Source organism: Manis javanica, chromosome 5 (assembly GCF_040802235.1).
Source record: "Manis javanica isolate MJ-LG chromosome 5, MJ_LKY, whole genome shotgun sequence".
Classification (NCBI taxonomy): Eukaryota; Metazoa; Chordata; class Mammalia; order Pholidota; family Manidae; genus Manis; species Manis javanica.
This window is the reverse complement of record NC_133160.1, coordinates 154,491,246-154,504,901: the sequence shown is the minus strand read 5'-3', so window position 1 is coordinate 154,504,901 and position 13,656 is coordinate 154,491,246. Positions and strand designations below refer to the sequence as shown.

Below are 13,656 nucleotides of genomic sequence, written 5' to 3'. Positions count from 1 at the left end.
CGTGGCCTCTTCCTGGGCGGCTATACCTCCTCCGAGGCTTTAGGGGGCGCTGTGAGCAACTGTGGGCTGTGGCGGCACTCTTTCTCAGCCTCCTTGGTTCGGACTGAGGCTTTCGGGACGGCGGCAGGAAGATGGCGGCCTCCAGGGACAGACTTGCATCCATGGAGGCTGAGGTGCTCTCGGGTCGTCAGGGGAGCTCGGGAGTGGAGGTGGTACTTCCCTCTGAGCCTGCCACACCCGCCCCGCTGTGCCCTCACGGTGCGTCCGCGTCCGGGCTCAGCCTGGCCCCAGGGGGCGTGTGTTAGTTAGCTCTACGGTGTGCCGTGGCTTCTAGCGCTCTTGGATTAGTCCTCTCCCCGCCACCGTGTGGGATGCCTAGGAAACGCCTCTGCCTCGGACGTGTTTTCCAATTTACGTAGCCGTCAGAGAAAGTCCCCACTCTTGTGGTTTTGGCTTCACGGCTGTTACGTTTCTCTTTTAAGAGGCTTTTTTTTTTTTTTTTTTTTAAGAAGCAAAGTCTAGGCAAAGGGGATGCATGTTATTTGCTAATTCCATTGCCAAGTACTTGGGGATTTCATTGGTTAATTTGCCATCTTTTCAATTTAAAAAGTTAGGAAGAACAATGGAATGAATTGTTGCTTGGAAACCAGACCCAGTTTTTCTCTAACTTGCAGAGAAAGGGTGTGTCAAACTCCAAATCAAAAGTTCAGATTTTTACTGAAAGGTAACTGAGCGGGAGGTGGCAAAACGCTGAGTTCTCTGGACGCCTTCCATTGCTTTAGTCTCAGGTTCCAGGTCATTCACCTTGTAGTAGCAGCTATACTGACAGTAGCATTTTCTTTCTGGGGACTAATTTTCAGAAATTATTTCTTTAGTTAGTGCCTTAATGTTGTGACTGAGAAAAAAAGCTATTGGAGAGTGGTGGATTTAATTGTGACAAATTGCGGAAGATCAAGTTTTATTTAAGAAAACTAAGAACTTGATGCATACAACTATTGTTTGACATGTTTTTTGTATTCTGGAACTAGGACCCACTCTTCTGTTTGTAAAGGTGAGCCAAGGGAAAGAAGAAACACGGAGGTTTTATGCCTGCTCAGCCTGTAGAGATAGAAAAGACTGTAATTTTTTTCAATGGGAAGATGAAAAGGTATATCAACTTCATGGACTTTTTTTTTTTGATGGATATGACACTTTCATTGAGAATGTCTAAACCAATAAAAATGTATGCAGTTTGAGCATTATATTAGATAAATCTCGTAAGATAGATGAAGATACTATAGTTTTGATTGGAAAGACTGGAGTTTATACTTAATCTAAACTTACTTTGATTATTGATGTCTTAAACTACTGTCTCACACTTCCCTTTAAGATTCAGTGAGGTGTTAGTATTGGGGGGCTGATTCTTCATTTGCAAATAGAGATTTCTCCCTAAAGAATCTAGATCATGATCCTTCCAGAAAGTGTTTTAGAAAACACTTTTTAAAAACGTTTGCATTGAGCATCCTTTATACAGCTACCATATGACCAAGAAAACCACTTAGAGTATAGTTTTGAGCTCGATATCCCTTTAGACTCAGCTCCTGTTAAAGTTTCTGAATGTTTTGACGAACATTTTCAGCTTTGGTAGGTGTATTGGAAAACAGTCTTGGATTACAACTCTTTTGCCAACCTGTTAAAGTCACCATGTGTGAAGTAATCTCTGCTTTAAAATGTTGGGTGTTGCTCCAAAATGCTCAAGAATTTTCCCAGTTTAATTTGTTTTCTTTTCCCCCGAAATGACTGCTTGTTTTCAACATTGAGCTTCTTGAATTTCTGGCATTTTGCTGTCGGAATGTGATACCAGTTTTTCTAGGGTGATATCAAGGCTGATCGTTTATTAATGGGTTGTTTATTCTTTCAGTTATCAGAAGCTAGACTTGCTGCCCGAGAAGCTCATAACCAACGATGTCAGCCTCCTCTATCCCGAATGCAGTGCGTGGAAAGGTGCTGTTTGATTTATTTATTAATTTATTTTTCCCTGTGCTTTTTAATCTACTTTCACTTACTTTTTAAAAATTTTGTTGTGGTAAAATACATATATAACATAAAATTTCCATTTAAATAATTTTAAGTGCATTATTCAGTGGCATTAAATCCATACACAATGCTATGCAGTTATCACCACTAAATAGTTCCAAAACTTTTCATCACCCCAAACAGAAACTCTGTCACCATTCTACCTATTCTGCCTCCTCCCAGATCCTCATAGCTTCTATTATACTTTCTGTCTCTTTAGGTTTTACTATTCGAGTATCTTATATAAGTGGAGTCATACAGTATTTATCCTTTTGTGTCTGGCTTACTCCACCTAGTGTAATGTCTTCAAGGCTCATCCATGTGGTAGCATGTGTCAGAACTTCATTCTTTTTATGGCCGAGTAATATTCATTATGTGTATACACCACATTTTGTTTATCCATTCATCCATCAATGGGCTTTTGGGTTATTTCCATCTTTTGCCTATTGTGAATAATGCTGCAGTGAACATTGACATGCAAATATCTGAGTCTCCCTGTTTTCAATTCTTTTGGGTATAAACTTAGGAGTGAAATTACTGGATCATATGGTAATTCTATGTTTAGTGTTTTGAGGAACCACCAAATCATTTTCCACAGTGGCTGTACCATTTTACATTACCACGAGCAGTGTACAAGTGTTCTAGTTTCTCTGTATCCTTGTTTCTCCATATCTACTTACTATTTTCTGTTTTGTTTTTTTTTTGACTATGGCCATCTTAATAGTTGTAAAGTAGTATGCCATTGTTGATTTTTATTTCCCTAATTACTAATGATGTTAACTATTTTGCATGTGCTTATTGGCCATTGGTATATATATATATTCTTAGGAAAAATATCTAAATTCTTTGTCCATTTTTGATAGAATTGTTTTGTCTTTTTGTTGCTGAGTTGCCAGAGTTCTTTGAATCTTCTAGATGTTATACTCTTATCAGATGTATAATTTGCAAATATTTTCTCCCATTTTGCAGATTATCTTTTCACTTCTTTGATGCACAAGAGTTTTTAAATTTGATGAAGTCCAACTTACAAATTTTTTTCTTTTGTTGCTTGTACTTTTGGTGATAATAGCCAAGAATCCATTGTTAAATCCAGTGTTACAGAGATTTACTGTAGTGTTTTGTTTTTTTTAAGTACTTAAAGAACCCAAACGCTTTTTAAAATCTGCCTTGTTAAGATGTTTTATTGGGTAAATGGGAATGGAGTCATAGTTGTTAGGCAAACCTGTGAAAAGACCCCCTTTCCTGGGTCATAGACCTAGTGCTGTATGTGCTAGGCTCCTTTAAGAGTCTCGTGGTCTGGGTTGCTGATGACAGTTTTTCACTCTCAAGCCAATTGCTTCTTGCTACCTGGGCTGCTGTGTTCAGAAGGATTTTGAGGTCTTATCCATGCTACTGGAAAGGAGTACTGGGCTCTATTAAAAATCTATTTCTTGATTTCTCAGTAGATTTTAAAGTCCTTTGATGAGGGGGGGGTTTCTTAAGATAGCTTGATTGCCCTTTAACCAAAGTCCTTAATCCATGATATCTACCTACTATATGGGAATCGAATCAACAACAAAAAGTGTTGAAAAGGGAATTAATGTAAATTGAGCACTACTGTGAGCCAGGCACTGTGCTAGGTGTGTTGCAACATTACAACAGGTACCTGAGATATGTAATCCTGCAGAAGTAGTTCACTTGTATGTGAAAATTGAGGCTTGTGGAAGTTGAATAACTTCATTAAGTTCTTACTACTTGAATGACTTAGCTGTGAGTCAGACTTATGTCTCTCTGATTCTAAAATATTATTTTTAAACATAAAAGCAGATGTAATTAATATATGATGTGTAATGATTTAATTTAAGGAGATATAGGGAGATAAAACATAAGGGTTACATACACAGTGAGATAAAATAAATTATCAAAGATGCAGAAAATAGAAAGTAGAAAAGCATCATCTGTGGTTTCTCCCTTTGAACCCAGTACTTTGGTCATTTTGTAGTAGCTTCTCCTGGGATTTTTCCTTTGCCAAGATTTGTTTGTTTTTCGAGGTTATTGTCATAATGTATATATCAAATATTTTTATCTGTTAAGCATGTTTTTTGTGTTATTGATGTAGGGTATTATGTCATAAGGATATTGGTGATTCACTCAAACCCTGTAAGAAAATCTAGGTAGTCTTGTTTCCTTGCATAATTAAATTTTAGTCTGGAGCTAAACCACCATTCTTGTCTTTTTACTGTGAGTATGGTTTTTTGATAAAAAAAAGAATTTTTGAAATTTGAATTTCAAGTTAATTAGAATATGAAAACATTGGCTAAAATATGAAGTATTGAAGAATTTTCAAAAGGTTGTTTCCCGGGGGCCATACTTTCATCTCTTATCTAGTGCTGAGAATGCCTTAATAAAATAATTTTCAACACCCTAAATCGTCTGTGACCCATAACCTTGGATTTTGTTGCCCAAGCCTCCATCCAACATCCGTCCATCCTGTTTTTCATTCTTTGTTGAGGGCTCAAAAATAACTTAAGATGTTAGTAATAGAGTTGAGATACAGTCAAAGTTTATACAGTGCAAAGAAGAATGTGTTAGGTGTCAGCAGCATTCATAGAAAAGATGGAGTGCTCAGGAACTTCAGAAACATTACAGCTAACTTGTGCTGTAGCTTATTGATACAGTTTAAGGACATGGTACTTGAACACGTTTTGGAGGATAAGTAGAGGTTTAAGCTTTTTGAAATGTATTATTGATTTCACTGCATCACTTTGTAATTGATGCTCTTATGCTTTCTTGTATGCTTTCTGTAGAGTAAAACATTTGAAATCAGTCATTCCTCTGAAAATTTAAAATTTTGGCTTTTTAAAATCAAAGGTTTACTAAATACCTATTCTGTATTATTACTTACCTCTTCTCTTAATGTGTCTTTATCTTGAGACTAGCAGTTCATTCTTGGGTGTAAATGGGCCTAAAGATGATGTATTATTACTTGACATTGTAATTTTGTTTTGTAATTTATGCTACATTTGAAAGTATTAAAATGTATTTAAATGTTTTTCCTATTCTGTAAGCAAATTTTCATCAGTTACTGTGGAGTGACAAAGCTTTTCTTTGGCTAATTTATTTCTGAAATTGTTAGGAATGATGGTAACTAGCAAGATTAATTGACCTTTGTTATTTGATCTTATGTAACAGGAAGTGCGTAGATATCTAGGTTTTGCAGAATAGGATTTGATACTCATTTTTCTAATCTCACTCTGAACCATGCTTTGTATTTCATATGTGTTCATTTGACAGATTTACATTTTGTGCCTGAGATTTGACTTTCCTTATAGTTTTTAGCTGCCTGTTATGCCCAGAAATGTAGTTGTATTATATAATATGTGGGCACCTTTATTATGACCTGTGAAGTCTTAGGGAACATATATTTCAATGCTAACATCAGCATCAATTTATGCGCATCCAGATAGTTTTGTTTGGTTGATATTTCATTAAGTCATTGCTTTTTCAGAGCTCATTTAAACTCAGATTTTTCAAGGTCTGCTATTAGGGAAATGCCATAAATATAATTTGTCTACTCCAGAAAAGGCAAGTGGAACATCAAACAGAGATCAATAAAAATGACATTTCAAAATGCTAGTCTGCAATTTGTGAATCATGCTGAGCCATACAGTGGAATGAATATCTTCTCCCCCTGGGTATGTGTAGTAAGTATGAATAAGGAGGAAATGCTGAGTAATCCTTAGTTCTTCGTATTTTTTGTGTTTACTCCAAAAGTAATCCAAAACCTTGTGTCTGAGTGTTATATAATACAGCTGAATGTTTATGATGTGATTTTTGGATGGAAAGAAAGAACGCACAAGATCTCAGTTATATCTTTTGTCAAGAAAAGGTTAATGAACTAGCAGTAAAGCTTTCTGTGGGACAGTTTTGACAAGGCACAAAGATACATGAGTGGAGGTTTATTTAACAGTTTTCATTTTCTTCTTTTAAAAATAAATTAATGTCTTTAAGTGACTTAAGATAGTCCTATGTAGTGAATGGATTGTCATACTAACCCCTCAGTGCTTTGAACTTTGTTGCATCTCTTCTAATGATATTGCTTCTGATGATTAGCTTTTCCTGTCTTCAGCTGGCATTGCTTGGTGTGTGATGGGCTGTCCTTTTGACTGTACAGCTGACTCTTGAACAATGCAGGGGTTAGAGACACTGACCCCCAGGCAGTGAAAATCTGCATGCAACTTTTGACTCCACAAACACTTACTAATAGCCTACTGTTGACTGGAAACCTTACTGATATATAAATAGTTGATTAACATATTTTATATGTTACATGTATTACATACTGGATTCTCACAAGATGAGCTAGAAAAAAGAAAATGTTAAGGAAATCATAAGAGAAAGTACATTCACAATACTGTCCAGTATTTATTGAAAAAATCTTCATGTAAGTGGACCCTTGTAGTTCAAATGTATTGTACAAACCTGTGTTGGTCTGCAATACTTGAGTAACAGAACCTGATTAAAGTAACAATTTTATCTACTTGATAATCTTCGTTCTTTTCCTGTAAAGCCCTTGATTGTTATCACTCTCTCAAGGATGGGTATTTGCTTCTCTAATATCAAACATACACTCTGTTGCTCTGTTTGGGTGCCTGACTGCACATGCAATAACTTTGTGTTCTGGGACTGACTCACAGGGCGATGACAGTGACACTGTCTGTGGTCCCAGCAGTGCACAGTACTAGGTTGAGGTGATGATGGCATGGAGGCCTGGGACTGCGTTTGCAAATGGATGGGAAGTCCCAGCTACATCATGGGCTCCCTCTGGCTGATGGCCATCATAAATTACTTCTCAATATCTTAGATGCTAAAATGTAAAAAAATATGTTTGTTCTGTGGTCCAGTCCAGCAGGCTTTCTTTTAATGGGTGGATTTAGCATTGTCATAGTGGGTATAGAAGGTATGCTTGGTCTTAAGTTTTGCTGTATTATTTTATGTTTTCTATTTTTATTGTTTCTTTTTGTCTCTTTTAACTATATGGTCTGTGTTTTCTTTGCTTTCCTTTTTAAATGTGTGGTTCTTTTTATGTTTTAATGGTTTTGCCTTTTCTAGCTTTTTATACTGTATTGAATCTTTTTTTTTTTAAGATGGTCTTCATCTATCTAAAAGTGAAAAAGGATGAAACTAGTACATCTCTTCTTCCTCTTTCTCTGTAATCACTGACCAGTTTTAGTTGATTATTTATTTTTTAAGGTTAACCTTTATGCCTTTAAATATTGCTTACAGCTCTTCTACTTGATTGAGCAATCAAGTGTTTTTTTTTTTAGTTTTAAATTTTATCTTTTGATCTGTGGCTCTAAAACATGAGGAAATAGTATAATTACATTAGTCCAACTTTCTCTTCCCTTCTCCCTATGACTTTCATTTGGATTTATATTATTTACATTTTATACTATAACTATAATATCCATATTTATTTCTGTTTTCATTCTGTGGTTCAGTAGAGTCAGTTCTGATAGTCCATTGGTATAGTTTCTTCATTCATCTTCTCTTTGGCTGAAATTCATCCTTTAGCAGTTTTTATTTTTTAAATGTAAGTCTTCTAGTAATGAAAAACTTTCAGTCAAAACTCCTATGTGGCTATTGTCTGTTATGTGATTCCATTTATCTGAAATGTCCAGAATAGGCAAATCTGTTATGACAGAAAGCAGATCGTTGGAGGCTAGAGGCTGGGGGTAGGGGTGGGCTGAGGAGTGACTGCTGGTGAACATGAAGCTTCTTTCTGGGGTGATGAAAATGTACCTAGACTGTGGCAATGGTTGCACAACTTCATGAGTGTTCTAAAAGCTACTGAATTGTATACTTTAAAAGGGTAATTGTATGGTACATGAACTAAATTTCAATAAAGTAATCTCTATGTGCCAATAGAATCCAGTAGTTCTGTGAGGTTTCACAAAGAACAACAGTCTTGTCTCCACACATGCATTTGTGCATTTTCGCCTTCCCAGAAGCAACTACAGTCAGTGCTTCTAATTCTTTTAGAATTTGCCTTCCTATCTGTGAAATATAAAACATGCTTCTATTGCTATTTCTTGATTTTTTAAGTTTCAGAATTTTCTATTTATTGTATATGGAAGATGAGGATTTATCTTCCTTTTCCTCCTCGCTCTGCCCTCCCCCCCAGCCCCCACCCTGCCGCTGTAACTCATACCGCATTCTTATATGGTTATATCATAATTTTGGTTAGATTTAAAATTTAGTGTTTGCATTGTTATAACCATAGAACTGCTGCTTATAGGTGAGCCATGTAATAAATCTCAAGTTTTTTCCTACACAGCTTTTTATTTTCCTTGGAGTTAACAACAATCTTTGTTTTTATGTTGTTGTAGCTGTTATTTGCTTATTTATGTGCTTATCATTGATTCAACTGCAAACTCTCTTATCAGTTGTCTGAATCCATTCAGAACATTCAGATGTAGCATAATCTATCAGTTTCATCTTCTTAGAGAATCTGCCCCAGGGTTTTCAGAAATGCTGCAGTCTGGAATGGTGGCCCTTTCTTCCTGTCACCCATCTGTCAGGTTCTACAATAAGGACCCAGATTATGTAACTATATAATCTGAGTTCTTTCAAGTCCAAAAATATTTGTTAACCTCCTTTCTTGAATGGTACTGTAGCCAACTCTAAACTGATTAAGGTAACACATTTTCTTTGGGGACTGCAGGATCACTTCGTGTTCTCTAGAGCTGTACTTCTTAAATGATCTGTGTTAAAGGATCTGTCTTTGTTCGCTTATTTTATGATTATGCTTTTATTTCCAATCCACTATGATCTGATACTTTTGTTAGTATAATAAAAATAAATTACTAGAGAAGGAAAAAAGAGAAGACATGCACAGTATAAATCCACATTTTTTAATTACTAGATTGAACAGATATAAAAGTGCTCTCATTGGTATAAAAGTTTCTAAACGTCTGCTCTTGATGTCTGTCTTTGTCTCATCAGGAGCGGGTAGCAGTTGGCGGCCAGCTCCAGGGCACGGCCGCCCTTTGAGGAGCACTGTTCTGGAGCTGAATATGGTATTGTTTAAGTCTGGGGCCAGCCTGATTTTTGCCACCCAACAGCTGACTTGATCTTTTTCCTGAGTGCTTAAAAGGAAGTCAATATTTTAAGATCCTGTATTTCTGAAAAATATCTTTATCTATGCTGATACTTGACTGATACCTATACAGATGATAGAATTTCAGGTGGAAACATTTTTTGACCTCACAGTTTGGAAAGCAGTGTTCCATTTCCTTTCGTCTTCATTCTGACTGTTGAGAAGTTCAAGAAGTTCATTCCTGAACTTTTTATATGTGACTTGTGACCTGTTTGATCCCTCTATCATTTTTTTAAGAATCTGTTTATTTCTAGGGATGTGATATTTCATGATGATTTATCTTGATGTGAGTCTGTTATATGTCATTTTGCTGGGTATTAGGTCAGTCTTTTCAATCTGGAAACTCATGTTCTCCAGTTTTGAGAAATTCCTCAGATGTGTTTCCATTGCCAAAGAATGAAAAACGAAACCTCTCATGATTTAGGGCTGAGTACAGCCCAGTTCTTGCTTTGTTATTTTCTGGAGTCATCTTTGCCTATTTTCTTTTGGTTTGCCTACTGCCTTTTCTTGAAAACACTTTTTAAAACCTTTTATGATGGAAAATTTCCAGCATACACAAAAGCAAAGAGCAGTATAAAGAACCTCCTCCACCCCCACCTAGCTTTATCAATCAGCAGTATGTGGCTAATTTTATTTCACCTGTACCTTTACCCTGACCTCCAGTCTAGACACTATATAATTGTATCCATAAATACTTCTCTGTTTATCTCAAGAGATAAGGCCTTTTTAAAAAAAACATAATCACAATACTTAAGATACCTAAAAAATGAACAATTACTTAGTATTATGTGACATGCATTTAGTATTCATATTTAGTATTCTCTGATAGCTCATAATGCCATTTTCTAATTGGTTTGTTCAAATCAGATCCAAAGTTGACACATTGCAGTTGTTTGATATCTTTAATCTTTTGTTTGTTAAAAAAATAGAGTCGTTTGTCCTATGGAATTTTCCACATTCTGAATCTGGTTGATTGTATCCTGGAATGTTTTTGACACTTTTTATGTTTCCCGTATTTCTTGTAAAGCATAAGCGTCATAAGACTCAAGTTGAATTTTGGGGGACAAAACTTTTTTGTAAGTGGTGGGAGTATTTCCTTTTATATCACGCCAAAAGATAGATAGTATCTGGTTGTTTACTTTGTGTGATATTAAGATTGATCATGTGCTCAGGTATAAGCCAGAGCTATAATAATCTGTAACAATACAGTTGATTTTGTGTATTAATCTTTTATCCTGAAATCTTGATAAGCTTACTTAGTAGTTCCAGCAGCAATTTTGAAGATTCCTCAGGACTTTCTACTTACATGATCATATTGTCTGAGAATAAATGAGTTTTAATGTTTCCTTTCCAATCTGTCTATGCCTTTTATTTCTTTTTCTTGTCTCAGTTTAAAAAAACTTTCATAGGTTTGATTTGGGTCTTTTTAGTATCTTCCATGTTTTTACTTAGCAAGCTCATTCTTTTCTCTACCATCTTGAACATGTGAAATACAGTTATAATAAATATCCTTAGTGTCTTTGTCTACTGATTGTATCACTGTCATTTCTGAGTGGGGTCGAATATTTTTTCCTCCCCTATCATGGGTCCTATTTTCCTGTTTGTTTGCATACCTGGTAATATTTGATTCAATGCTAGTAGGGTCAGTTTTACCTTGTATACTGGATATTTTTTATCTCTTTACATATATTCAAGCTGTGTTCTGGGTCAGTTAAGTGACTTGATACTCTTGAGCAGGATTTGGCAAACTTCTGCCTCCAGTCTGAATCTGGCCATGCCTGTTTACATGTGGTTCTTGGTTGCTTTTGTGCTACTATGATGGAGTAGTTGTGACAGAGAGACCAGATGGCCTGCCAAGCTCCAAATATTTGCTGTCTGATTTTTTGCAGAAAAGATTTGTTGTTCTTTTGCTTTTGAAGGCATATCTTAAGATTTTTGGTGAGACTAGAGCAGCCTCTGGGGTAGAGCTAATTTCTCTCAGCCCTAGGCAGGACCCTCTGAGCACTCCACCTAATGCTTGTGTTCTGTGAGACTTCTCACAGTTGGTACCCTGTTTGTGTATCCAGTGATTGTTGCACCTGCTCCCTCTCATGGCTCTCTCCTTTCCTCTGGTACTTTCTTCACACACCTGTGCTGATAGGTACTCAGCTAAAGACTTGAGGGGAATCAGCAAATTATGGAGCACTCTCTCTCTGAGTGTCCCCATTTTCTGTTCTCTGTACTCCACATACATTCTCCATTCCTCTGCCTTGTGAATTCTAGCCACCCTAGCCCCCATGAATTCTCCACTCTATATCACCAACACAGTGAGCTCCATTTGGGCTCTCTGGCCCTGTGCTGCCAGCTCCCCACAGGCAGTAAGCTGGGCAGTTGTCCCACTCACTCATCTGGTCCCTTCTCTTACCATTCACTGTTTGGATTGTTCATTGTCCAATGTCTAAACTGTGGTTTCACATATTTTGTCTATTTAAAAAGTTTTTTGAGGGCCAGCATGGTAAATGCTTTCTCTATAATGGCTGGATGTGGGAGTCTCCAACACTTAGCATTTAATAATAAAAGGTAACGGTGGTAAATTTAGTGTCTATGTTGCTGAAAAGTATACTGGTTCTTTCTGCTTGGATTTGATGTCTTAGGGGCCCTTCTTTCTGCTGACCTTTTTACTTTGAATTACTATAAAAGTTTCTTTAATATCACTCTTTTTCTTTCCAGTCACAGATAAGACCATCCAAAGAAATGGTTATCAAAAGAAACATTTAAATTACTGGCACAATAAGCTTATTTCTTGCTATAGTCATTCAAAATACCTATTTGTCAGTGCCTTGGGTGCTTTGAAATGAAACTGTGCTTAGATATAAAAAGTTTTAAAACCCACTTTGATTCTTTGCTAAGTTCACAATTTTTACAATGCGGTTCCAGAGTTTAGTTCAGTTGAAACCACATGACTCTTCTCAAACTGTGAAAATCATTTAGTGAAGTATTTGAAATGCCTGGATCTAGACATTTCCTACATTCTATGAGCCTCAATAATCTTAACTGTTTTTTATTTTCTTACTCTGATTTTAAAGCTGGTATCACAAACACAAAATCAGGTTTTAAAACATACTAACTATAATTATTTCTTCTCTTTAATCATCTCTAATAAAATGAAAAAAGAAACAAAACTCCAAAGCAATTATTTTGAAATCAGATACAGGGATGACTTGAAAGAGATAGATGGGGTACCCAAGTATAGATTGTTTAAAGGTTTTTGAATATTGTCTTGCTGTTTTGGGGATGAGCTTTTCAGAACTGCCTCTATTGGCACTGTTAAGAATAGAGGAACTTCACAGGAACATTTTTTCTTTTAGGAAGTAGTTTTTCTTGCTAAGTGTGCCATAAGAAATTGAAGAATGATATTAATTTCTCATTTTAAAATGACTGTCACACTGAGCCAGGCCGTTTAACACTTCAAAGTTAGAATACATGGATTTGTCAATTTAAATGTGATAGTAGTCTCCATTACTACCAAGTTGCTTGAGTAATATATTATATTCACATTTTAAATGGATATTGATCTTCATTCAGTGACTAAATTGGAGCATCTCTATTCTTATGAAATTGCTGATTCTTTTCTACTTTGTAGGTATGCAGCCAGACATAAATTCTAGCTCACAGTCCACAGATTTTTCTTCTTTGCTTCTTTACATAGTACTTTTTAGGAAGTAATAATAGTTTTTGCATACTAAAAATAGCAAAAATAAGTTGTCTTTAAAACAAACTTAAAATGCATTCCTTTGTGCTTTATTGTGTCTTCAAGGTACTTGAAGTTGATTGAACTGCCCTTGTCTCAGAGAAGGTTTTGTCAAAGATGTCAGCAGTTGCTATTGCCAGATGACTGGGAGAAGCATCATGAGCATCAGGTAGTGGGTGATATTTCTATCACCCAGTTAAAAAGGCCCAGTCAACTCCTTTATCCATTGGAAAACAAGAAGACAAATGCTCAGTATTTGTTTGCTGATAGGAGCTGTCAGTTCTTGGTAGACCTACTTTCTAACCTTGGATTCAGAAGAGTACTGTGTGTTGGAACACCAAGGTATGTTACATGATTTTTTTAAAACTTCTCTTACCACTGCTATTAAAACTGTAAGAAAATATTATCAAGTAGTTATTTACTATGTTCCAGGATATAGCATGAAGCTTTGAGTATACTAAGGAAGTATAAAGCATGGTCCCTCTTTTGAGGAGTTTGCAATCTGTATTCCGTTTGAGAGAAATCTTTATAGATTTGTGATATACCATAGGGGATTCTTTTGGATTTGAGTCTTAAATTATTAATTAAATAAGTTTCAGATAAGTTCTGCCTTTTTAAAAATAATTGCAAAATTGAAACCTTGATTACATCTGCCAGATTTTCTTCATTGTTCCATCAAAATATTAGAAATAACAGAAGAACATTAATGGGTTTTTGGTTTATTCACTATTAT

The 13,656-nt window shown here is 35.9% G+C and overlaps 1 protein-coding gene across 4 annotated transcripts in view; it reads left to right on the top strand.

Annotated features, from left to right (window-relative positions):
- Positions 1 to 107: 107 nt before the first annotated feature.
- ZCCHC4 (zinc finger CCHC-type containing 4) overlaps positions 108 to 13,656 on the top strand; it is a 55,356-nt gene continuing 41,807 nt past the window's right edge. For 2 of the 4 annotated variants that reach the window (XM_036994780.2, XM_036994779.2), the window contains exons 1-4: positions 108 to 258; positions 1,029 to 1,147; positions 1,901 to 1,983; positions 12,990 to 13,265. In XM_036994780.2, the coding sequence (XP_036850675.2) occupies positions 132 to 258; positions 1,029 to 1,147; positions 1,901 to 1,983; positions 12,990 to 13,265 (605 nt within the window). In that variant the 5' untranslated portion in view covers positions 108 to 131. The remainder of the gene's footprint in view (positions 259 to 1,028; positions 1,148 to 1,900; positions 1,984 to 12,989; positions 13,266 to 13,656) is intronic. The other 2 variants (XM_036994781.2, XM_036994782.2) reach the window with 2 other exon arrangements.